Source organism: Poecilia reticulata, linkage group LG22 (assembly GCF_000633615.1).
Source record: "Poecilia reticulata strain Guanapo linkage group LG22, Guppy_female_1.0+MT, whole genome shotgun sequence".
Taxonomy (NCBI): domain Eukaryota; kingdom Metazoa; phylum Chordata; class Actinopteri; order Cyprinodontiformes; family Poeciliidae; genus Poecilia; species Poecilia reticulata.
In genome coordinates, this window is record NC_024352.1 from 4,224,574 (window position 1) to 4,251,598 (window position 27,025).

Here is a 27,025-nt window from a genome sequence, read left to right on the forward strand (position 1 = left end):
ATATATAATTTATTCAGTGTATTGGAGTAACCTTTAGCCCGTGGTAGCATAAAACCTGGGACCGGCCCTGCTCCTGTGGTAAAACATTCAGACGTCCAGCTGGTCTAAAGAGTCCCGTCTAATGAAAAGTTAGAGGCAACTTTTCCTGTTGTGGCGACAGGCTGGGTGGACACTCGAAGTGCTCGTGGGGCGTGGTCACTGTACAGTCCTGGCACCGTTAGGGCGCGTGCTGTCACCCACACCTGGAGATGACCGGTGATTAATTTGAGCACGCGCCCGTTACTTTCACTTTGAAGTACCGGCAGAATTGAAGTGGAGCGTCTGTTTAGTCACATACTGGAAAATAAAAAGAGCGAAAAGGACATATTTTTTATTTTGTTATTTTTGCCGTTTTTTTGGAAGACGGGGACATCATGAAAACTGCGAAGGAAGATGGCGAGATGAGGGGAGTGACGATAAATCGATTTATAGAGGGTAAGGTAGTCACCTTTGTCAATTTGGCAGCGTGTTTTTTTCTTTTGTTTACCTATTTTGGTCTGTGAACAACCCTTCGACTATCTCTGTATATTTGTATATATTGAAACCATCGCATTTCCTCTTAATTACTTGCAAAATGTATCGTTGTGTTGCCGAATGCAAGTAAGTAAATTCACCTGAGTTAAAGCGTCAAATTTACCTCGTTAAAACGGAACTTTTTTCATGWAATGTATTTAGAAGAATACATGCTACTCCTTTTATAAAGTGTGTTTATCAGGGCAAATATGACATTTAATTTGACTTAAGTTTTGCTGACTGGATGAAAATAGTTATATTCAGTTGAAGTATGAGATACCCAGAGTCAGTATAAGATTATGAGGGGCCCAATTTGTGATGTGATTTCCTAGAGGTAATTTACATCAGTCACTACAACATTTTCCACAACTAATCAAAGTTTGATTAGTTGTGTTTTGTACATTGATGTTTGGGTAAGTGAGTTTCTTTAACTATGTGTACTATGTTTGACTTGTGTGTATATATATATTTATAATTGATGATGAAAAAAACATGTTGATCTTTGAAATACCCACAATTGAACTTTCAAATGATGCAACGTTCAAGTATGTTGGTAGTGAGATTGCATAAACATTTTATAAGATTAACTGCTGGGTAATTGATGTCCTTCAGAATACCTTGAAATCTGTGAGAAGTTGTGACTCACTTGCTTGATTTAAAAAAAAAAGATGAATGTCAGTTAATTGACACGTAACAACCCCTTCWTCAGCCAAAAGGACAGTCTTTACTGCAAGACATTTAATCATTAAACAGCAATATAGAATATTCTGCCTTGAAGCATAAAGGTTCTCATCCCTTTTTAGAGTAAAGAGTTGGCTAAGTTTTCACACGATGGTTGAAGCTGGCACTTGTAAATGCTAATTTAGCATTAGCTCATGTATCAAATATGTGAAATTTGAAAACCTAAGATTGTTAAATCTCAGAGMCGTAGGAATCCATATGGATTGAGCAACTGAACATTTTCAGATTTGTCTATGATGTWTGTGATGCATCACTTTGAAGCAATGACCAGTTTCATTCATTATGATTTAAAACAAAACAAAAAAATGATTCTTAAGAAAAGTAACCCCACAACACAAAGCGTCCACCATGTTTTTACAGGTGGTATGGAATGCTTTTAGTCTGTTCTTTTGGAGCCAGACACATTTTTGAATTGCAGCCCAAATGTTTGGTTTCATCAGCCATAATCCAATCTCTGACAAGGTTTTGAGAGATTTTAGCCAGGTCTGGATGTTATCTTTTTTTTTTTTTAAATGAAGAGTTTTCTTTCTGCATACCTTTGCCTCAGTCCAGGCCAGTGAAGAATACAGGAGACTGTTGTTGTATGTAGTTGGCAGAGATTTGTCCTTTAGTGTTGCTGTCAGCCTCTTGGCAGATTCCCTGACCAATTTGTCTTGCCGTCTATTTGGAAGTAATGTCCAGTATTTATTGTTGTCCATATTACCACATATTTTCTCCTGTGACTGATTACTGTATTCAGTGTGCCATGATGTACAGTTTGGGATATGACGGTTTAAATTAATAGTGCACACAGAGATTTTTGTTTGACTTCTTTAATCAGTTTCTCTCCTGTGTACAGTAGTGTAACAAACTCAAAAGATTCAGGAAGGAGAGGTCAAGTTTAAACTTGGCACCTTGTAAATAAACATGGGAAAAGGACACTTTATTTCCTACATTTCTGGGTTTCACCCAGTGTTTTATAAGCCTGGCGGGCCACCAGGCTTTACTTGTACCCCCACCRGGCTAAGTGTTGCTTATTTACTTAGATATTTTTAAAATGTTTGCAATTTTTAAGACTTTATTGTTGGTGTTCAATTATTAATTGTCCAGTTTTTCAATAACACATGATTATCAAGTGATATATTCAAATTTCCTGTCATTTTTCCTGTCATGAAAAATTTTTTTAACTCAAAAACATGTCGATCCACTGGATGAATGACTGCCCTAGCACACAACCACCGGGCTTAGCAAGTTTTCAAACACGTGTCTGCATTTACAGACTTTTTTTAAAAAAAAAAGGCTGCACGTGTTATATTATGACTGCTAACATAGTTATTAAACTGTTAGGATTTTCCTGCGTTTCATTTAAATTGGCACTTTTCACCTTTTTTATTATTATTATTTAAAATGGCTTCAAAACTATCAGGAATTCTTTCTTTTCTGTTCAGTAAATGTCTGATAAAATTTTGAACTAGGCTCAGTGCTTATAAATATGTTAACAAATATGAATTGCTGAATGAAGGAAGGGTGGGGAATTATGTAAAATAGTTTTTTTGTTTTTTGGGGGGGGGTATTTTACATCATGTTATAATCTTATTCGCTCATCAGAAACATACCTGAAGTGTTGCTTTGATTCCTTCATGCATGTTGAAGAAATCCTTTAATAGAGGAGCCATGTTGTTATGACTCCCTGAAGGCAGAGTTTCAGAAAGGGCAGGTATTTTTAAAGAGACAGAGACCCAATTTGAAGCCGTCAGATTTCTTTTGAGCCATATTTGATGTATTTTTATAACAACTGAAAGTAACGTAGTTACTTSATTTTGCAATAAAACGGCACCATGTCTCTGGAAAACACATAATACAGCCCCTTTAAGATCTATATTCTGCAATTTAGYTTGTGCTTCAGGACGGATTGGTCCCAAGCAGAGAGAGACTGCACATTTCTTGCATCCACACAGGTTTTCATCCCAGACAAAYKTGTGTTTGGAAATTTTCAACACAACTCGGATCGCAGCGGAGCAAATATTGAACACCAAAGGAAAGCAAACGGTGTCATCAGTCCAAAATGGATTGAAAYGAGCAGCTTTCACTTGTAAAGTGAAATGTGTTGCAGTGAAAWAGCATGTGAATTATAGCCGATGTTTATGCTTGTCATCATACATAAGGTTGTACCTGCTGTCCCCTAAACTTAACAACCTTTGACTAGAACATACAGGTATCGACAATAATRTATAAAACATAAAATAAGCTTAATTGTGCAGGCTTGTTTTTTTTTAAAAGCTATTTTGCAGTAACCGTTAATCAAATTGTTGGTTTTCAGTCTCTTTTTTTGTTTCTTTTCTTTTTTTTTTTTTTAGCTTCTTATATAACATTCTGGGGCTTATAATTTGAACGAATCACTGAGACACAAACTATTAACCTTTTCACCTCCCATTTGCTTTAGCTCATCATGTAATACTCTAATGTTGAGCCACAAAGTTCTGATCCTTTTTCTAAATTCTCCTTTCTTTTTGACCTTGAATTTTCCCCTAAATGCACATTTTTTTTTTTTTTTTTTTTTTTTTTACGTCATCTATTGAATATTGTGTAACTGCCTGTCTTTGTAGGATTACCATTTTATTTATATATATATGCCATTTGGCTGGCACTCTCATCCTGAGCTCCTTGTGGAGTTGAGAGTGCATACATGTTGTTTTTGTTTCCTTTGGGATTTGAGCCTCTATGAGGCTGTTAACGCCGTGCTGTACATGTTGACCTACTCCAAAGAGTCCACCCATGACCCTGTTAATGCTGTGCAGCTAGCATTAAAAAAGTGTTCAGCTCAAATATCATTGTTTTAATAATTAAGAGTTTMATCAAAAAATACAAAATATGCCTCATATTAAATTTGATCCTCCCTTTTTTGCTTCCAATTGGAAGGTTTTATGTACTTAATATTTTTTAAAGGGTAAAAACAAAATCCAACACAATTCATTTCTAAAATGCTAGCTGCCAAATTAGAAATTGTACAGTCTAGAGATGAACCCATCAACTATTGGAGATTTCCAGGTAGACATACTGGTTATCACGCAATTAGGAACTCAGAATCTGATATCTTTATTTTGTTAGCATACCTAAAAGCTATCACCGCTGAGAAAATCAACAGTGTGTGCTCAAAGTAAGTGTTTTTAATAATGTTGAAATGTTTAATAATGTAGTCGGAACTCAAAAAGTACAAGAATCTACAAAAAAGATGTTATACAGAGGCAATTCAGCTTTTTAATTAACCTACAACAGCAGACTCAAACCTGGCGGCAGCTGGTCGTCTCATTCCCCTGCCAGTTTTATCATTTGCACCTGACTTTTTTGGGTACAAAAAGGAGCCATCTGCCACAGGGCGCCAGTTCTTTCTTTCTTGCCTTGGGAATGTTTGTAAAATGACCCTGAGTCAACTTCATCAGATAGCAGAAGGCCAGGCTGGAAATATTACAGCAAGGTTGCTCAGTCTTATACTTGGAAGCTTTCAATCACTCTCTGAGTTTCCATTGATCTTGAAATTACGCAAAATTTGCTTGACGGAAACGGTAACTTTGGAAAAAAAAAATCCTTTTGTTCAATAAGTATTCACATTAGGATGAGGTGGTTTTTCAGCCGTAACAAAATTGAAATTAAAAACAAAAACTGTAATGGAAAGACTTTTTTTCACAACACTTCAGTTTGCATACAGCAGAAATGTGCTGATTTATAAGCAGCTGGCTCCAGTAGATGTCTTGCAGCATTGAACAGTTCATCAAAAGTTGAGTTTGTCATGTTGAGTCCATAGCTCTTTTGTGAAATCACCAACTATTTCCCCAAAATCCTGCATACGTAGCCGCTCCCAAATATAAGAAGCTTCTCGCTCTAACACCTCAATACGACACCAACTTCTCCTCGGATGACTGATAGATGATGAAGGCTAGTACTAAACTGCAATATTATGCATTAAGTTTTTATTTGTTTAACTGTGAGCATCTGTCGCTGCCATGATTTTTAATGATTATCACATGAACAAGTTTATTCATGCATTACTTTAATTGCATTTCTTACTTAATGGAAACACTCCAATTGCAAAATTGCGGTTTTTTCAACATTGACAGAATATCAAAGTTTTGCACACATTTGTATTGGAAACACAGCCACGGTATGTCATGGAATATGCAGAATACGCAAATCTTGGTGAAGAGGGGGAAACACTCAAATTTGACTTTTTCGCAGACCAGCACGTGTGCACAATTCCTTCATTGTGAATCTCACATTGAGCTAAGTAATCTTTCATTCCACTGACTGTGCTCCTGATATTGTACAAATGTAGTTTTGTCTGTGCAGCTGTTATGATAAACTGTCTACTTAGATGCTTGTCAATACATCAGAGCTGCACGGTGTTGATATAACTTCAGTTTAAATTCTGTCTACCTTCATGCGTAATGAACTTCCTTCAATCCAGTAACACAAATTACAGAAACTGTTAGAGGCATGAGTTGGAATTCTGATGAACTAATTTACCTTGTAGAAATTTTCTTCCTGTGGAGCGCATTGACCAGCTACATCTACTGATCCATTGGTACGTAAATAAGCATGACATCCACAGAAAACACAGCAGAAAGTAAAATCTATGGCGTCTTATGATGTTGCAAATTTCAATATGTCAAACTTTGAATTGTTTCTCAACTTTATACTGCACAAATATGTGCTGTGTTTAGCATGTGGATTTAGCTAGCAGTGATAGAGGTGAGGGAAAGCTGAATCAGTGTTGCCAGGTTGGGCCGGTTTCTGAAATACACAAAACTCGTACTAAAATGCCGTGTTATTTCACTTATCTTATTAGTTGATTTATTTTGAAATGTCTAGAATCTGTCAAACGTGGCCTAATCAATGGTTTGTCATTGGTTAATCAAGTGTAATAGTACTACTATGTAATCGTATTGTAAAACAGAAATCCCAGGACAACATTATTATTAAAAATGACATATCGCCACAAAAAACTCAAGTCTCATTGTGTTCAAAGAGCCTCAATGGGATTTGGTTCTGGTCAGAATATAATAAAGAACAACTAAAAATGTCATGAATTGTCTCAACTCTGAATGCAGTTGAGGACCCATGGGACACAAGATATATATATCTGGTTCATTAAAGGTTGGAATTTGTTGGGTGGGTTTTAGGTTGCTTTTGGGTTGGAGACTGTCAGTGAGACCTGGCAGCTCTGAGCTCGGTGTCTTATTGTTTGTGCTGTTAGCAGGAGGAACATCTGTTTTAGGTCTCTGCTCCTGCTGGTTTTTGTCTCCAGAATGTATTCTTGAAGTTCTTTAAATAAGTGTGACAGATTACATTTGAGTTTGAGTGAAACCAAACATAAAAAGGCTTTACAATGGCAGTCTTAATAAAATCTGAATTAAGAACTGAGTCTACATTCTCTAGAGAATACAAATGATCCTAATGTTTACAGCTGCTAATGCTAACAACCAGGATCCTGAAACGTTGGTCCAGAAAAACCAACTAGATTTTCATACGACAGTGGCCCTTTTTTATTGTCTAATTTCATAATGAGATAATAACGATGTGTTCCACCAAGGCTGTCTTCTGCAATTGGTGTAAATCAAATGAAAAGTGTTCAAGACGTATACTTGGTTATCATTTTATTGTTAGCAGTTGAAGAAAAGGGGGCAAAAAAGACTATTCTGACTCTTTCCCACAACCGTGGCGCGTTTCTAATGTTCATGAATGCATTGGATGAGCTTGATAATAATGTTAATTGTTGTCAGAGTGTCATTCATTAACAACTGTGTGGTGAGAGTGTGGTGAAAGTAAGTAGCTACTATCAAAGTCATTAATCACTCAGCTCAAATGCGCCAACATTGGCCAGTCAGTTAAGTTCCAGCTCATTTATTTGCCTTTAGAAACCCTTATCTGCTGAAATCTAATGAACATGTTTGTTCAGAGTTAAATTAATGGAGGCTTAATTAAAGCTTTGCAGTTAATTATTTAACTTAATTGCAACTGGATCTGCCACGTTCGTTAGTAAATAATCCGATTAAAATATTAGCACAATGATTTCAGTGACCTTCTCTTTTCATTTCACCTTTAGGAAAATCCCTGTATCCTTTATTATTTTGTATAAAAAAGGATCYGATTGTTCTACTAATTTAAGTAATTTATTTCTTCTTTTTTTGTAACGTGTTGCTATCTGATTCTCCCTGTGTGATGACATTAATTTTAAATAGAAACACAATAAAGCAAAGCAAATTACACAATATTGCTTCTATTTACTTTTTTCTTGAAACCTATAAATTGCTGACTGTGGTTCTTAAAGCTGCGTTAACTTATGTGATGAGTGGCGCTCCTTTAGTTTTTACACCACTACTACAAATAACTCTTGTTTCACTATGGTCACCTCAGCACTTTCTCTGGCAACTCATTAAAAAAAATTAGTTCCGGTGATGATGGAAAATGTAATCAATTTTGAAAATTATTTTTAAACCTTGGCAAACCCCAGTGCCAGTAACTAGTCCATATCTATCATAGAAAAACATATTTCTGAGCATAATCCATAAAAATAAATGTCATATATTGAATGTTTCCACCCAGTTGTCATGTTAAGTTTGAGCGAACTTTAAAAATGTCTCTAAAAAGAGAATACATATTAGGCATGCTTCTATTTACTGGTTTGGAGTGAATCAATGTATACGTTACGTCTTGCTGTAACAAACAAAGTGCAGCAGTTGGAAGCTAGTAAGGAAACCACATATCTCAGAAAAATGGAGAAAATTTGTCCCACTTGAGCCAGAAGCCCAAGTGGGCTGAAATTGAAGTAATTTTAAATGTTGTAGTTTCCATCAACCTTTTCTAATGTCATCCTGCAAAATGCTCAAAAAAATGTTGATAAAAACGCTGACTCATAGTCATGTGCAATGCTATCCCCTTTTATTTACCGTATTTTCCGCACTATAAGGCGCACCTAAAATCCTTCAATTTCCTCAAAAGCCGACAGTGCGCCTTATAATCCGGTGCGCCTTATATATGGACCAATATTGAGCCACAACAGGTCTAGCAACTACGGTAAGCAGCTGCCGACTTCATTTTCGTCCRTAGAAGGAGAAGTACGCGGTGCATGCTGGGATAGTTGTCAGAACGCTGGTTTGTTAATAAAGTTTGACTGACCTATATACCTACCGACCATCTAGAATCAGGTCGTCTGCAGGTCATTTAGCGCCACGTTCTCCACTAACATGCTGTGCGCGAATGGAGAAGGGTGACCATCGTCCGGCCACGCCCCGGCCCACTCGCGGAAGGCTCTCCTTGCTGACCGGAGTCGGACTGTTTTATTGAAATTCCATTTAGTCCATCTAGTGGATGCATAATGTAACTCCTGCCTCTACTGTAGCGTCTATTCTATGCGCCTTGTAATGTGGTGCGCCTTATGTATGAAAAAAGTTTTAAAATAGGCCATTCATTGAAGATGCGCCTTATAGTCTGGTGCCCCTTATAGTGCGGAAAATACAGTAATATACTTTATCCTGCAATATTGTACTATAATATTTACAAGACTTTGCTGAACTGCTGTTTTTTAGATTGATTATTATTGTTCAACAATATTTGATAACTTGGTTCTAACTGGAACTATAAATTTGAACTCTAAACACTTGGCTGTGTCATTAGCATTAGAATCATGCAAATCACCAACTAACTGTGGTTCTATATATGAAAAATGTACAGATGTGAATTGTCACCACTTTAGGTGTGTTATTGCCAACACGCAGGCATTTTGTGTGTGTGTGCGTGTGTGTGTGTGTGCGTGTGCGTGCGTGCGTGCGCGTGCACTGGTGTGTGTTGTCGCAGGGTACAGTTTGATGACAGACACATTTTATTATTCTCCATGGAAAGCGGCACTCAGCCAGCATCTGAAAATGGACAATGGAAGGCAGGAGCCAGTGAGGAGAAAAGGAAATCCCACCCAGTGTTTGTCCACTAACTGTGTCTTTGCTGTCTTCCTGCTTGGAGCACAATACAGCAAGGTGCCCTTTGTAGTTTATTGCTGTGTTAATGCTCCCTGTAGGTGCGCAGAATTTTAAAGCTCGCTTCAGAGTGACATGTTTTCATAAGTCACCCTGGATAAGCGGAGGGAAGGTTAACTTTTTTTTWAAATGAGACAGTTTGATCTGTTTTGATAATGGTGACAGTAACTCCTGCACTGGGGGCTGGCAGTTTTTGCTGTTTAAAATGAAAAACTCCTCTTGACCTGAATAACGATCATCAGGAAATTATATTTTTCCTCCAAATTGTATGTCGGTTCAATTCAATATTAGATTTTTTAACACATCAGATAACATTAAATGCACAAGCGGTGTTATTGGATTTACCTTGACCCTTGAACTGCATAATAAATTTATCTTTTTGGTCAGGATGGAGAAAATSTGCTCCTCCCTACCACTGATTAATGACACTGTCACACTCTATTATTAATGTTATTAACAATAAGAACGACTCTCAATTCTTTTACATATAATTATCTGTACATCCACTTTTTGTTTTATTTCAAACATCCAGATCTGTACCCAACCAAGAATGAAGTTTTCCATGTAGTGTCTTGATCAGGTTGGTTTTTGTTGTCTGTTTGTTGATGTTTCGTCTGGGAGAAAGTGATTTCCAAAACAGAGGAAGAYGTTAAAAAAACATTTCCCGTGTGTGGCTGAGTGCTGTGTGTGCGCGCGTGTGGATTGAAGTGGTCAGGCAGTGTATTGTACTGAAGACGGACTCGAGTAAGGGAAACACTCCTGYCATCGCTAGTGTTTCTTCTAGGGATGATTCCGGTCTTAACCTTCTCCTCATTTTCATAGAATTGGCTGAACTGAACACTTTAAGAGACATCATATAGATGGTTACCTTTAGTAGTGTCTGTGTTCTGAGTGACTACAGTTCCAGTAGAGGGCAGTGTGTCTGTACTGTATATCTGTCTCAAAAGACAATGATATTTACGTTGTTTAGATTATGCTTATGCTAAATATAATTTGGCTAGAATATCTCTATTGRGGATGCGATTCATTTTCTTTTCTGTTGTTGCCATTGGAGGAGAAAACATTCATCTTAATTTTAGAGTGTACATGGATGAATCACTGTAACTGAATCTGGAACGTATTGACTGGAAAATGTATTCAAACTTTGCAACATTTTGTCTCATTACAATCACAAAGTTTAGCATAATTATAAAACTAAGGCATAATGATACAGAATTTTCAAATTTTTACTCATTTAAATCTAAAAAKAATTGATTGCAGTTGTCTTTTCCCCAATTTGCTCAGAAAACTAAATTTGTTTTAACCAGAGTAGAAAGCAGAAGGCCCATGCTAAATCTAGAGGACCCACAAGTCACTACTATTGGTTATACACACCACAAAAGTGGTGTGTATAATCACATCACATCAGAAAACCATTGCTGGAAGAAAACCATGAGAATTATTGCTTAAAATTGACCTTGAGCCTCATAGGTTCACAGAAAAAAAAAAAAAAAGTTTCTTGTGGCCTACATGCGAAATGCTACATCTGGTAGAAAACTAATATTGAACACACCCTTCATACTGTGAAAGGTGGCTGTAGCTTCATGGTCTGGGAATGATTTCTGTCACCAGGAATAGAATAGAGGAACTTCCAAAACCATGTTTTGTTTTCCTGCTTTGTGCTAGCTATATAAATCTAAAATAAAATAAAAAAATCATAATGTTAGTAATCCTTTAAGAGTATGTGCTGCATGTCTGTAGTGTGTTTTAACTTGACTTTTTTTTCATCCAATTGTATTTTTCCATCTGTTTTTCTAACCTCTTAAGATTGACTTTCAAATTATATATCCTAGTTTTTGTTATTSATTGTAGACCTTTATTGCTAGATCCCAATACCTAACAAAGTAGGTCATTAAAATTGGCCCCAAAACTTGGAATAATTTTTTATAGTGCCCATTATCAATCAGCTGTTATTCTTCAGGCAGAAGAAGAACGGATTTTATTGCTGTTTCAAATCTGGGATGAAAGTAGATTTCATGGAAAAGAACACATTTTGAAAAATTCATGCTTCAGAACTCCTTCATGCCAGAGCTTGTGCTGTGAGAAAACACGAGTAAAAAACATTTCTTCAAGCTTTTGCTTTTGACCATTTTGCTTCTTAAAATTCAGACATTTATTTTATTTGAATATTCAGGACAGTTTAGTTGAAGTTKGTATTGCACAAATGTACATTGGGTGGGTCATTCCTCTAAAGTTCATCATTAAATGAGCCTATATGAGGCATTGCCAGAGCATACGAGGACTTTGGTGATAAACATGACTCTGGAAAGCATGTTTGGTGAAACCATTATCCATTATCTAATATTAGCATATTTTTCCCATACACAAATCTAAATTGAAGCTAAACTTAAWACTGATACATGGTTTTTCTGTTGTTTAAAAATCTTTGTTTAGATGTAAAGTGATATTGAAGAAGAAAGTTAGATTAGTAACWATTTGTGTTGCCATAGATTGTAAATAACACCTGAGTCYGCTCTTATTTAGCAGCCATCTGCGTAGTACATTGAAMTGCAGGTGCCATTACATCGCTATGTTAATGTGTGTGTGAGTGTGTGTGTGTACCTGTGTCTTCTAAGTTACATTTCCCTGAGCTGTTTTTGCTTGAGAGAACATAATCAAGTTGTTCTTCCCCAAATTAAATCTGTAGCTAGTTTGTGACCTGAAATATGCCCTCATCCCCATGGCATTACTTTCAGCTCACTATTAAGGATTTTGTACAGACACACATGCACACACACACACGCACACACACACACACACACAGCAAGGGAAGCTTGGAAGGCTATGTTCTGATGGCTTCATGCAGCAACTTGACTAGAAACAATTCCTCTGCTCGTCTCCCGTCTTCCTCTTTGACCTTCTCTTCCTCTCCACCATCACCTTCCTTATTCTTCCTTTGTTTCCTTCCTCATTCCTCCATTGGTTATTCCCAAGTGTTGTGATTATCACTGTGCCTTTCTTTCTTCCTGTGCCAGACTACAGCATAAACAACAACAAAGACTGCACTGAACAAAAAAAAAAACAGACAGACCCTTTCGCACGCACGCACGCGCACACACACACACACACACACACACAGGAAGGCTGACAGCTACATCTGCTAATAGACACACTTGGAGAGACTAAATAGACATCTTCCCATAGATGGAAAGACAAGAAAGCCGCCTACACACYCAGACAGCGAGGTTTTGGTGAAACATAAGCACACACAACGTGCCCGCGCATACACACACTCATAGTTCTAAKACAGGTTGTCCCTAGTGAAAAGGAGCGAGCAGGATTCCCTCACTGATTGATGACTCACTGAGGCAATAGCCATGGCTGTTTGGGCATCATTATTGTCTACGCAGTGTCACCATTATGCCTCAACTTATGCAGATGCAGCTACCTGAGCAGATGGGTCGTTTGGCATCCAAATCACCAAATAAAAAGACTTACTAGTACAGGAGCATTTTGACATCCTAATGAGTCGTACACACCACATCCTGACATATGGCACAAGGACAAAAGGACAGCGCATACACTGCAGCAGCATCAGCACCGCGCCRTACAGTTCCAGACTACAAATCAGTTATGACATAATTTCCACCGCTCTAAACGTGGCTGCATTTTACTTAATATAGTTTCCAGCAAACAGATCAAACTTTGTAAGGCAACCTTGTGAGAAGAGTTGTAATAGTTTTTGTAAATAAGATGATGGTAAATAGTTGGATTATATTTAAAATGAAGCAAAGGTAACACTCTACTGTGACAAAAAGAATTAAATCCACATACAGCACAGAATTAAATCCACATACAGCACATTATCAAAGTATTCGTATATTGTCACAGTACAGCTACAAACATTTATTTTATAAAGATTTTATGTGGTTGATAGTAGAGGTGTGCCGATCAATCTGCCACCGATCATAATCGGCCGATTTCTGTGAAAAAGTGTGATCGGCGATCACGGTCACATGTTGCCGATCACACAAACTGATCACCTGCATCTCATTTCTCAGCCTGCCTGTGCAGCTGGTCTCCTCTTTCTTTCACACTGCGCAAGCGCGCAGCAACAAATTCTAAGCGATGTGGAACTATAACGCACTGAGTGACTGGGGAAGTTTGCGTGTTGCGGCGGAAAATTGAAGCACGTCAAAATGCATCAACACGACAAATCTAATATGGCAAAAAAAACAATGCCATACTTGAGGAGTTTGGCTACATCGAGGCTCACTGCAGTAAAAAAGACATATGGAGGATCAGATAGCAGGTAAAGCAGCGCACAGCTACAAACACTCACCCGGATTAGCATGACVGTCAGAAAGCTAAACAAATAACCCGCAAAATTATTTAAGTCTTCGAGCTGCGAGATAAGACGCTGGTTCTGCTCTCGCTGTTGAACCGCTGCTACGCGCTACAGGTAGTAATATTTCACAGATGGAGCGCCGCTTCTGCTCCACCTGGTAGTGACTCTCACACCGAACCTCTGCTTAAAGCTGCAGCATCTARCCTAAAAAAATACATTTTACTTACGTTTTAAAACTTTCGCTGTCCTAACATGAGACAGATCTCTGAAAAAATAATCGATCTCCTCCCTGCTCTGCATAATTACTCYGCTCAGTCAGAAACAGCCAATCAGAACTAGCAGTAATCAGCTAGCCGCAGTGCTATCAGGAAGTTTTCATTCAGTAACTCAGGATTGTTTATTGTAATGGATCCTGTATTTGCCTTTGAATGTTAAGTTTTATACTTGAATTTTTTAGCAATGTTGAGAAGTTTTATTTTGACTCTGCATTATTTAGCCTCTTCAGAGCCTTCATATGTTTTCAGTCTGTTAAAGATAGTATTATCAATAGCAGTACAATTTGCACAATGCCTGTGTTTTTTCTTGGAAAAAGTTATTAAAAACAAATTTTTTTCTAAATTAAGGTGAATTCATGGTTCCTTTTTCCACATAATGTAACCGGTAGTGCTTTTGATAAAAAATAAAAAAAAATATGTGCATTTTCTGTGTATCTTTCTGTTTTGTCTTTATTACTTTGCTGCTCTCTTGCACGTCCTTTTTGCTTTGAAACCGTATCTCCCTTTATCTGTTGTCGGCTTTTTTTTTTTTAGCATCGTTATTGCAGGTGTTTGAAGACATCGTCGTCTTTACTTGATCGGTATCGGTGATACCGATCACATAATGGGTGATCAGAATCGAAATCGGAAAAAATCGGAATCGGAAAAAACCTGATCTGCACATCTCTAGTTGATAGGGAGAGGAAGATCTGTTTTCCAAAGATCAACCAATAAAAATCTAAATGGGTATACAAAACTGTTGCGCCTAAATAAAATGCAACCAATAGGCAGGTTTTAATCAAGGATTTTGATGATGATGACATCTGTGCCATAAAAAGTTTGAAAGAACCTGAAGATTTGCCGACTATCGAGGCTGTTGATATCACAAACTACCTGGTTCTTTAAGCGTGTTAAAACKGTAAACGGCGGATGAAAGCCTGACATGTTTTCTTTTCTGCGAGCTAAAACATTGGTTAGTTTTTAGCAATGATTGAATGTTGTGTTCTAGTTAAATATATTTGTACATGTTGGATYACACAGGGCAAAACACACAGAGGTAATGGTTTTTGATGTTTTTTTAATTGCATGTACTTAAATAGTTAATGTCCTTAATACTTCAACCAAACAGCACATTGTGTGCAACATGTCAGAACTGGTTTAACGTCTGTAGGCTGTAGGCCAGTCTAACCGATTGCATTTCACTATTGAAGTAAAACCTAAACAAAAAAATTTAATAAAAATCTAAAACCTTTAAGAAGTCTTTGGAGAAATGAGGGCACCTAGGAGTTTTTCAGATTTTACTTCTTTTCTGGTAACCTCCTTTTCTTGCCAGCTAAATGTATAACTCACTAAAATCACCTGAAAATCCCCCATAGGCCACTGCAATAATGAGACATGACTTTTTTGTTTGTTTTGTGAGRGAAACAAATGTAACTTCAATCTCCAGACCTCATTTTGGCCCTTCAGGCAGGTTGGTAAGCAACACTTCAGGCTTGTTTTTCTCGAGTTTATTTGATCGTTGGCTCTCATTGATATTTGTGAAAAATCGTGTCCTGCAATATGCTGTTTGATGTCTCAGTAGAGAGTATTTATCATTACACCTGAGCTGAGTTTAATGAGTTGGGTGAGGACACTTGAATTAGCCTCTAGTTCACTGAGTGTTGTATTTGCAGTCATGATGTGTGACAATGCTTATCCAAAAAAAATTAAAAATAAAGAAAAAATTTATTTCAAAAAAAATAACTACTTCCCCTCCTTCTGATTCAGACCCATTCGCTTGTGGATATCTTGTACATAATGACTTGTTAATAACGGTGGAGTACGGTCAAGTGGTGACACAAAGTTATAAAGTTGAAAATCATTTTGTGTTCTTTTATTGGAAAGAAACTAGAAAAATTGGAAAACTTAAAACCAAAGTCTTAAAAACTTCTTAGATGAAGTTATGCTCTTCACCCAAATTCCTTGGGTAACTTGTAGCAAATGATTGTTATTGCAGCCTTTTGCTGATTGGTCCATGTTTATTTCCCTGGCAACACTCCCTGTTTCTGCTTGTGTCACCCAGAGAGGGCAGATTCTTCTGGTTCTGACCAGATTTAAAAGCCACAATGTCGACTCACTGCTACCCCACGTCACTGAATGCTATATTTCTATTATCCTTCAATGTATACCACCAAGACCAGTGATTGGACAGAGGGAGAGTTACACAACAACCACAACAAATTGACTGAGTTCTTGTAAAAGTGGAAAAAAAAACTCACACGTTCACTCATATATCCACAGCACAGTTTTTTCTTTTTTCTCTTTTCGCTAATGTATTGTGGCTCGGTATCTTGTACTGTGGTGCATAAAAGGAATAAGAGTCTCAAACGGTTTCACAAACTGTGGGGGAGAAAGGGATTGTTGGAGTGTGCCAAATCAAAGAAATGAAACATGGCTTATCTCACATCTATTCTAAATGGAAAAACAAAGAAAAAGCCCTGATATCGTTGGCTAACAAAAAGGCTGACTAAAAACATTACATCTGTGGCACCAGCCTACTTATCTAGTGTGTCTAACAGAAACGAACCTCCGTGTGAAAAACGTACCTACTCCTCAAACTCCCACAACAAACTTTAAAACAAAAGACAATGCTCCAGAGCAACAGCACTGCTGTGCTCAGCATTCATCCRCTAGGAGCAGAAGGACAGCCCAGAGCCACAAGTGAGGCTTTTTCATTGGGTAGACCTGAATCTTGGTCGGTCTTTTCAAATTCTCTATCCATTCAGAGCTTAAAATGTCAAAATTTAGGAAAGGGGGGGAAGGGCAGGAGAAAAACCACCAACTGTCTGCAAGACATGTAACATAATTTCAATGATTCTTCCGTCATCTGCATAGTTATTATAAACAAGGGGTAGTTATCCATCATCTGAACTAAATGGGAACTAAAATTCAGCTCATCAGTTAGGACAAGCAATTTTATACTTTAACTGGGGATTAAACCTGTACTGTTTCAATTAAATTGGTCACAAAAATTAATACCATCAGCTTCATAAAGCTAATCCTGATGGAAAAGCTTAAATCAAACATAGTGGAATTTTAGGTCTATTTGCATTCAGAAGTTAGGCAGTTTAGTCACAAAAATTAGTCTCCTTGTTATAGAAATGTACACATTGGTTGTGTTTCCATTACAAATGTGTGCAAAACTGTCAATATTCCTCTAATGTTGACAAAATACAATTTTGCAATTTTGATGTTTCCATTAAATAAGAATTTAAATTAAAATCATATAGATAAGTTTGTTCACGCAATATGTCATTATAAAACACGCTTCGCTATGATCCTCCAACTACTTCCTGTCATTTTCTTCTTTGTAGTTTGCAGCAGTGGCAACAACTGGTTGACCAACTGGTTCATGTGACTTGTGATGTGTAAAGTGTTTCCATCGCAGGTTTGTGAAATAAACCATTTTTAATACAGCCAAAAAACCACTTCATGCCAGCACCAAAGCATTTTCTTAAAAAGCAAGTTTTTTTTATTTTTATTTTCTAAATGTTAAATARAGCAATTATATGGTCAATGGAAACAGCTACTGAACGATTATTTAGTATAAYCTCTCAAGTGTAAAAATATGTAATTTCCCTTATACAGGTTATTCTCAAAAAAATAGCATATTGTGATAAAGTTCATTATTTTCCATAATATAATGATAAAAATTAAACTGTCATATTTTAGATTCATTGCACACCAACTGAAATATTCCAGGTCTTTTATTGTTTTAATACTGATGATTTTGGCATACAGCTCATGAAAACCCAAAATTCATGTCTCAAAAAATTAGCATATAATGAAAAGGTCCTCTGAACGAGCAGTTAACCTCATCATCTGAATCAACAAAGTAACTCTAAACACCTGCAAACGATTCCTGAGGCTTTTAAAAACTGCCTTGTTAATTACTCAAAACTGCAATAATGGGTAAGACTGTGGACCTGACTGCTGTCCAGAAGGCCATCATTGGTCTTCTGGACCAATGATGGACCAATGAGACAAGCAAGAGGGTGAGACACAGAAAAAAAATTCTGAACGAATAGGCTGTTCCCAGAGTGCTGTATCAAGGCACCTCAGTAGTGTGGCAGGAAACGCTGCACAACGAGAAGAGGTGACCGGACCCTGAGAAAGATTGTGGAGAAGGGCCGATTCCAGACCTTGGGGGACCTGCGGAAGCAGTGGACTGAGTCTGGAGTAGAAACATCCAGAGCCACCGTGCATAGGCGTGTGCAGGAAATGGGCTACAGGTGCTGCATTCCCCAGGTCAAGCCACTTTTGAACCAGAAACGGCGGCAGAAGCGCCTGACCTGGGCTACAGAGAAGCAGCACTGGACTGTTGCTCAGTGGTCCAAAGTACTTTTTTCGGATGAAAGCAAATTTTGCATGTCATTCGGAAATCAAGGTGCCAGAGTCTGGAGGAAGACTGGGGAGAAGGAAATGCCAAAATGCCAGAAGTCCAGTGTCAAGTACCCAGAGTCAGTGATGGTCTGGGSAGCCATGTCAGCTGCTGGTGTTGGTCCACTGTGTTTTATCAAGGGCAGGGTCAATGCAGCAGCTATCAGGAGGTTTTGGAGCACTTCATGCTTCCATCTGCTGAAAAGCTTTATGGAGATGAAGATTTCATTTTTCAGCACAACCTGGCACCTGCTCACAGTGCCAAAACCACTGGTATTACTGACCATGGTATCACTGTGCTCAATTGGCCTGCCAACTCTCCTGACCTGAACCCCATAGAGAATCTGTGGGATATTGTCAAGAGAAAGTTGAGAGACGCAAGACCCAAAACTCTGGATGTGCTTAAGGCTGCTATCGAAGCATCCTGGGCCTCCATAACACCTCAGCAGTRCCACAGGTTGATTGCCTCCAAGCCACGCCGTATTGAAGGCTGCAAAAGGATTTCTGACCAAGTATTGAGTGCATAACTGAACATAAATATTTGAAGGTTGACTTTTTTGGTATTAAAACACATTTATTTTATTGGTCAGATGAGAAATGCTAATTTTTTGAGACAGGGATTTGGAGTTTTCATGAGCTGTATGCCAAAATCATCAGCATTAAAACAATAAAAGACCTGAAATATTTCAGTTGGTGTGCAATGAATCTAAAATATGACAGTTAAATTTTGTCATTAATTATGAAAAATAATGAACTTTATCACAATATGCTAATTTTTTTAGAAGGACCTGTATTGTGGGATGTCTTCTGATATCTAACAAAGCAGGAACGCGCTCAGACCTTACACTCTTATTAAGTTACAAAAAACAACCTCATAAATCATGGTGCTCACCTATCATGGTACATTTCACATCAGAACTTATACAGCAACACTTAATGCTGTCGCACATATACAGAATTTCACCACAAACGTACAAGATAAAGACCTGGATTGATCTGTTAACAGTTGCTTTGACATTTAAACTCTTGTAAACACATATGCGTACATTTGGTCATATTCAAAACCAATAAATTGTTGGTTTGTATGAACAGTTTGTGTCTGATATACGCAGAAGATGGCTACTGTTGTGACTGAAATGACCTCCTGCAACTCTATCCACTGCATATGACCTGGGGGTTGAACTAGCACCATGGACAGTGCCTGGAGTTGTCCACTGTTTCTCACCATTTAACTTTGAGAACCGTGTAGCGCCTGAATTCAATACAGGCAGATTCCTCACACTTACAATAAAAAGGGTTACTTCTGTTCTGTAAGCCTCGTCTGTAAAAACAGGTGGTAAATGTGATGCACCAATCTTAGCTACCGCTGCAAAGGTCTGAAAATTAGCCACTGTACCCTTTTGCTCAGCTGTAAGAGAGGGCTGAAAAAAATTTTATGTGAAAAAGATTTACATTTTGTGGTAGTTTATTTTAGTAGTTTGGACAGAAATGCTCTAAAATTTTTATTTATACCTTGTGCAGCTAAAACGGGTTTGTTTCACGGGTGTTTGTTTTTTAATAAAATCATTGGGATATTTCCACGCAGACTTCATTGGCATTGCAGAAACCAAACTGTTTTTATAATTACTCACCTACTTTTTGCAGGTGATTAGGGTTGGAAGCCCTTCTTCATCACTCTAGGCTCCCACATATTTAACTCAAAGCTAAACAGTTAATGTGTGGTCACGTGGTTATGCACCTTTGGTTTTTGCACACACCTTTCGTACAACTTCACAAACCACCAGGGAGGCACCCCTCCCTCTTCAGTATGCATCACGCTCTGCTACGCCAGGGTTCCCCCTCCCTCCTTCCCTCTCTTTTGGTTACGAAACAGTCACAGAGAAAGCACCACACTTTTTCCTCAATGGACAACATCATTACAATTTCCATGCAGACGTTTTTAGCCATTTCACATGTCTTATTATTACAGTAGTAATAATAAAACATTATTACTAATGTCCATTGTGAGGGATTACTAATCCCTCACAATGATGAGGGATTGTGTACAAAAGTACACAATCCCTCACCATATCAGATAAATGTTCACTAGATCAATACAARAACCAGATAGAGAAAGCAGACTAGTTGAAGAGAAATATCAACATTGAAGTCTGAGCACATTTCTGCATAAAACACAAACTTCTGACCAATCGCACAGATCTCTGTTGAAATAGTTCAATCTGGGCCTGGTGTCAAGTTCTGCAGCTTCTCTGCCAACAAAATGATGCAATGTTCGTCACACGTCTATGTCAAAGAGAGAAGCTTTCAGCACTTCGGATTACGTCTGTGGGATCCTCAATCCTCTGCTCCCTCCGCTTTAGTAGGTTCTCTGGCTGGACTACTTCAAAACTTTAATATTGCTACTGGCCTGAAGGAATAATCTGGTAAATTTGATTACTTGAAACCTCAATCTGCCAGGTTTATGAATATTTTCCAAATAAGAGTCGCCTGAAATTCCATTTTTAGACACTAAAACCAATGATCAAGAGAAACAGTCACATGTTCCCAGATCTCCCTTCTTTTTAGATGTTATCACGCAYGACTRAATATTTTGGCAATTTTTGCAGAGGTGTCAGCACAAATCGGATCTCTATGCCACTTGGGGTTATGTWGTCACGGAGGCAACAAAAATCTGAAATCAAGTATGCCTGCTGGCGTTTTGAGAGCAAACCCTGAACATTATGATCTTTGTTTTCAAATTGTAGCTTAGGATTCTGACAGAGCCACAGTTAGTGGACGAGAGGAATGCAGAGGAGGTGCACTCGCATTCATTTTCACCTGCTTGAGTCAGTTGCAACTCAACAAAGACAAACAGGAGAGCCAGGCTTACAAAGTGACATCTTCCCCAAACGTCGATGAGGTGCGTCTCCACCTGAGCTTCGCCGCGATGTTAAACAGGACGGTGGAGTGAAGAAGCTGACTAATAAAAAAAAAAAAAAGGCACTAGGACCCAGTGGCAAGAGCGCGAGTAGGCAGGCAGAGTGGGGCTGAGTCACTGCATGTGTCTGAGAGGCAGTCAGAAACAGAGCAGAGCAAGGGAGAGCAGAGGTGATCTTAGTCTCATCAGCACAGGATAACACAACCATGATGGGTTGATTTTTGGGGGTTGGGGAGGCGGTTGGGTTTGGAAGTGTGCATTTGCCACCACTTGCTCAGCCATGGAGACCAACAAAGTTCTTCATTTTGTGCCTTCCGGTGAGTATATATCAAAAGCTCCTGAGAGCTGCTTCTCCGCTGTGCACGACACAGCAATCACTGGGAGAACCTTGGGGTTCCCTTCCTCATGAAACCTGAGAACCCCCCTTGTGCAAAACATATGCAGTCCACTTCAACTTCCACTCTGAGGCACGGCAGATGTTTACGTGGATGCGTTCCATTGTACATACTTGGAAAATCGGGAGTTTGATCAATTTGTGCTCATAGGAATGTGGCATTATAACGGACACAGACAGGAAACTGATTCTTTTTCATTTTTGAGAAGACAGAGTGCTGTGGCAGCTGTGTTCTGCTTGTAGAAATTGAGTTTTTTTTTTTCCTGTGAAAACATTTGTGTGTGTGCGTGTGCACGCATGTGTGCAAAAGTGTGCATTCTCTTGTTGTTTATGTCTGGTATGCGGCACCAGAGGTTCCTGTGTCGTTTTTTTTCTCCAGCAGTTGAGGAACTGAACCTTGAGAAACAGTTGCATTGCAAACCCTCGCAGCGACGCGAGTGTACCTGTCGAGACCGTGCACAGCCGGAATGCAGAGGGAGCATGTGTTGCATTGGTGGGCTCCTGCATGATAAGTAGAGAAAGACCGACAGCGTGCATGGAASAGTGCGTTTGTGCTCAGATGCAAAGGAGAGAAGCGCATCTGCTCTTATCTGGATGTTTCTGTCTACCTACATCAAAAAACAGGACTTAAGAACGTGTCGATCCTTAACGGTGCCTGTGGTTTTTTATTGGGTTTTTTTTTCTTCACACTTGTGTGTGTGTGTGTGTGTGTGTGCGTGTGTGTGTGTGTGTGTGTGTGTGTGTGAGAAGACAGATTAGTGTTGCTGACGGCCACAAGAGAGCAGCGAATCCCCCCCAAACCTCCAATGAAAGTCCTAAGAGAACCCAAAGCCCATTTGGAGGTGTGATGCGGCTGCCTCCTCACTTTCATTTTGTCTAAGGCTGAACAGAATACTGCAACTCCTGGTGTTTTTCTTTCTCCCTCCCTCTCTGTGTGTGTGCATGTGTGTGTGTTTTACTTGAACATTACTTGGAATTCTGTGACAGCAAAAATACTATGTCTGCTTGTGAATGAGCACTGGGTTGTGTGTGTGTGTGTGTGTGTGTGTGTGTGTGTGTGTGTACATATACTATAGGTATTTGTTGGACTTCAGTTGTGTGTTTGTGTGTTTTCGGTGTGTGTTTTCAGCAGATGCATTGTGTGATCTAACTAAATCAGAGTGTTAGGGTGTCGAGGTGTGATGGACACTGACGTGGCTTGTCCTCTGAAGAGTAATTTGCATTCATTTGCCTGCAAGCTGATTAGGTGGAGGTGACAGGTTGGATCCTTGCAGCAGAACAATTTGGTCCCGTTTCCTAAACGGCTTGTCACATAGGAAAGGTTGAAGGCTCCAAAAACACCGTTCAGAAACAGGAGGATTGCTAGATGCCCATTTAATGATGATTCTGTTCTGTCTTAGTTGACCTTGGTTTTAAAATGCTGATATTGTTTACAGGAAATCGTGTGTATCTGCAGGAATTTGATGGCATTATTGATCACCGCTGGTGACTCAACAATTACTTTTACAAAGGATTAAATTTTCTTTTCTTTTCATCTCTCAATTTACTGCCCTCTGGATTTTTGAAATAAAGCAGGGAAAGCTGCTCTGTGCGACGAATCTCAGGATCCATGGCATTGGAACATGATGTCCAACTGAAGGTACAGCTCGCACTGGCCTGGAAAATGAAGCAAAGCTTTAACTGACGGATGTTTATGCAAATGGAGACATATTTTGCAAACAGATAATCATGTTGCATTATTCACCCGCTATCTAACGGGTTTCTACTTGCATTTTCTTTTTTTTTTTTTGTGGCAAGGTCAGAAGACGTAAGTTTCACTTTCTGGATTTGAAAATTGCCACAAGGCTTCTGCATGTAGCGACACTGCAGTCAGCKTCGCTACTGCTCTGATGTGGAGTTTCATCTGTGTTTTTTGCTTTCTTGCTCCTATTAACCAGCAACAAACTTCCCCTGCTTATGACAGTGCCTTGGAGAACTGTRYAATCATTTCTATTTTAAACAACTCTTTCATTTCTGCCTAGCAGCATTGATGTAAATATTTACTTACAAATTTACTTACAAATTTTCTTAAATATTTTCTCTCTGGGTAACCATAACTAACTTACACAAGTAACCTTCAAATGACTTTGCTTTGCATAACTGGAAAAACTCCACATAAGTTGATGAGAAACAGAAATGCTTGGATCATTTTTCAGGTGTGAATAATATTTTAATCGCATAAGAATGTTGAAGAAGAAAAGTTTTTCACATTTATCAGTATTTATGCAACAACTGGAGATGCAACAGTTTATCCAGCTCATCAGAAGAGACGATATCTGACAAGATTTTTGGAATACTTTTGGGAAAACAAAGGATGCTTTTTTTTTTYYTTTTTTTTTTGTAATAAATTAGCCTTTTTTTGTTTTCATTATTAGAAAAACAATTTCACAAAACAAGTTTCTAAGATGATAATCGGTGTAGAATTATCCAGTTCAGGCTCAACCTACCTGCCTACTGCTGCCTACTATGCGATTTAAGGCAGTTTTATTCCAAAATAAAAAAATGCATTCAGAAAGTGATATTTCTGTTTTTCTAACAGAAAAAAGGTGCAATTAACCTACAGTGCCTTTTCAGGTTTCACCAGTTGAATTATTTTTTTTAATTTGATATGAGAAAATGCAGTCCATACTTATTAAAATAGTGAAATGTGGGCAGTAAGAGGCATTGAAGCTGTCACAGTCATTAGCAGGTAATTGTTAGCCATTTGCAGTTTTCTCTATGCAGTTTCAAAATTGTGGGTATGTTGTCTATCACTCTGTTACTYTTTTCTGCCAAGTACCAAAATGCAAACACAAAGGATTTAAGAGGGGTGGAGACTTCTTATCAAAGCGTTGCCAGCTAGCCTGTCAAATTGTCTTTATTAGTCAACTCTGTCGACACGTCAGTCTAGTTCAAGAACTCCTGCCTGTCTTACGTCAAAATATCAGGCTTTGTCCACATGTACCCGGATATCTGGGAAATTGAATGCATTTCTACCCGTTTCAGCCTTTCGTTCATGCAGTGAACTCTGTTTAATGTCACTAAAAACGGTCATTTAGAAAAACTCAAATTKGAGATTTGAGAAAACTCMGTATTCGTGTTTGCATGTGTACATGGGAAAGCAAAGATTTAGGATGCTGCACATTTAATGGGGCAATATATTCACATACTTGCTTTGAGACAATTTATAATCAACATTGTCTTATGTGAATAATTTTATATTCCAAAACGCAATTTAAAAGTAGTACAACCTTTAAATCTGTCCACATAAGTAAACCTGGTGCCATGTTTCATTTCTAACAGGAATTGGTGGTTCTTTGGGAGAAATCTGATTGGCTGATAGGTTTTAGCTTTGCGCTGCACTGCCCTCTATGGGTCTGGCATGTTTAGAGCTACGYTCAGGGCTGGATTTGTGTGGATGAAAACTTTTCTGAAACCAATCCTGTGTGTGCAATAATATTTTAAACAATCTTGCGAAGATATTAATTTTTATAAAGACATCTTCGTCTTGGAGTTCATCAAGAGAGATTACACTTAGTTTACTAGTTGTCATACGCTGGCACAGGTTTTCCCCCAGAGAACCTGCTAAGCCTGGTGGAAGGGGGCGCTGTAGTGCAGACCACCAGCAGCCCACTGTTTCTGCTAAAGAATCTTAAAAGTTACAAAAATTTGGAGGTGCACAAGCAGAAATTGTAATTTGGAATAGCTTGAGGCCGACAGGCAGTCGGAATCGGTGCGCACCCTCTCATGCCCAGTTCAATACGCCAAGTATAAACTTGGCCTAATTGGTCTTTACTGTCACTGTTACTGCTGTTACAGTGACAGTAACAGCCTGGTGGGGGGCAAGTAAAACCTGGTGGCCCGCCAAGCTGATAATACACTAAGGGAAACCCGGCTGACATTCTAAAATTTAGTGGCATTTTACTATCCAAGATCATCTTCTACACAATCGTGGTTGGACACTAAATGGTAGTATCTTTTTTTTTCGTTGTTTCATGTGTAGACATGTAATTCCTTTTAGGTTAAGATGATTTATAAGTTTTAGAGTCAAGACTGGAGCGAAAATGGCCCGGCTAGTCAAAAAAAAAGGCAAAGTATTAGTTCCTAAACCCACAAGCCAAGTCCACAGCAGTGTAATCTTTTTCGTTTTAAYGACCATAAATGCAACATAAAGCTGCCCTGTTACAGCCAAGTGTCAACGGTCTGGCGTGACAGAAAACCAAATGATCAGCGCTGCAGCCATGACCTGCAGAGCCCGAAGGCATCAGCATGGACGACATGTAGTGACGGTGGGAATTAGTACTTTGACCATGTGGAAAGTGGAGGTGTGCAAGCTTCAAGATAGATGACGAGTTCCTGCGTGCATGTGTGCACTATAGATGTGACAGTGATCTCTGATCAGTATTCACCGCTGGCAAACAGACCTCTGAAGCTCCAGCCTCTGAGCACAGCCATCTGGGCAGAGGAGAGGCGCGTGCCAACACACACATACAAATCACCGTACAGTACCGGACACGTGCGCGTACGCWCACATCAATGCCAAAATGTCCCAAAAACACCTCCATGCAAGACATGACAAGTTGGTCTCACAGGCAGGAGAATGCTCACACATTCACACAATCCTCACAAAAACCGCCTGCGTYGGACATTTACCGTTCAGACTWCTTCTCCCAAATTATTCCCATTTCCGAAATCATTTGTTAAYGTAAACACAGGTAACATTTACGGTCATGTGTCAGCACAAACRCTAATCACTGCAGGGCTCAATACTGTGTTAGAACTGTTTAYTCTGCGTCTCAGTACATCACACCTAAAGGGCTTCAACTAACCGTTAATTGATWAGTCAATTAATCAGATTTTWAAAAAATGACACATCCTGCTGATTTTCTTTGACTWCTTAAACCTTTTTTATACAATGCTAGACATACATTTAAAAAATTACCTAAAATGCAATGACATTGCATTAATTTACTGTAGACTTGATCATTCGTAGCAAAAGATGCATCTGCAGCTTTTTTATGGAGTTTGAACCAGCTGATGTTAAAACTCTGCCACTTGAGGAGTTTTTGGTAGAACATATTTACAGATGGATTTATGTATTTTACCTGCAAAAGGTATATTTATCACTTTTGTTTTAATTAGTGCTTTTAATATGTTGTTCTTTCAGCAAAATGGCATTTTTTTTCTGTGTTAATCGATTACTAAATTTGTTGACGATTATTTTATTGATCAATTCTTCACAACTAATCTGAAAAATTGTCCCATCCCTGCTTTTATGGTTGTCACTTTAAAATACACCTTGGACATGTTTGCTCTATATACTTGACAAGCAATTTTAGACAGTTTCAAGACACATGTTTCTAATGTAGCAAATCCAAAGGGTATCTTGTAAAAAAA

General features: G+C 38.5%; 1 protein-coding gene across 5 annotated transcripts in view; it reads left to right on the top strand.

Moving 5' to 3' along the window:
• Positions 1 to 194: 194 nt before the first annotated feature.
• Positions 195 to 27,025, top strand: part of slc4a11 (solute carrier family 4 member 11) — a 143,818-nt gene continuing 116,987 nt past the window's right edge. For 2 of the 5 annotated variants that reach the window (XM_008398798.2, XM_008398800.2), the window contains exon 1: positions 196 to 474. In XM_008398798.2, coding sequence (XP_008397020.1) covers positions 414 to 474 — 61 coding nt within the window. In that variant the 5' untranslated portion in view covers positions 196 to 413. Of the gene's footprint in view, positions 475 to 21,357; positions 21,534 to 27,025 lie in introns of those variants that run through there. The other 3 variants (XM_008398799.2, XM_008398801.2, XM_008398802.2) reach the window with 2 other exon arrangements.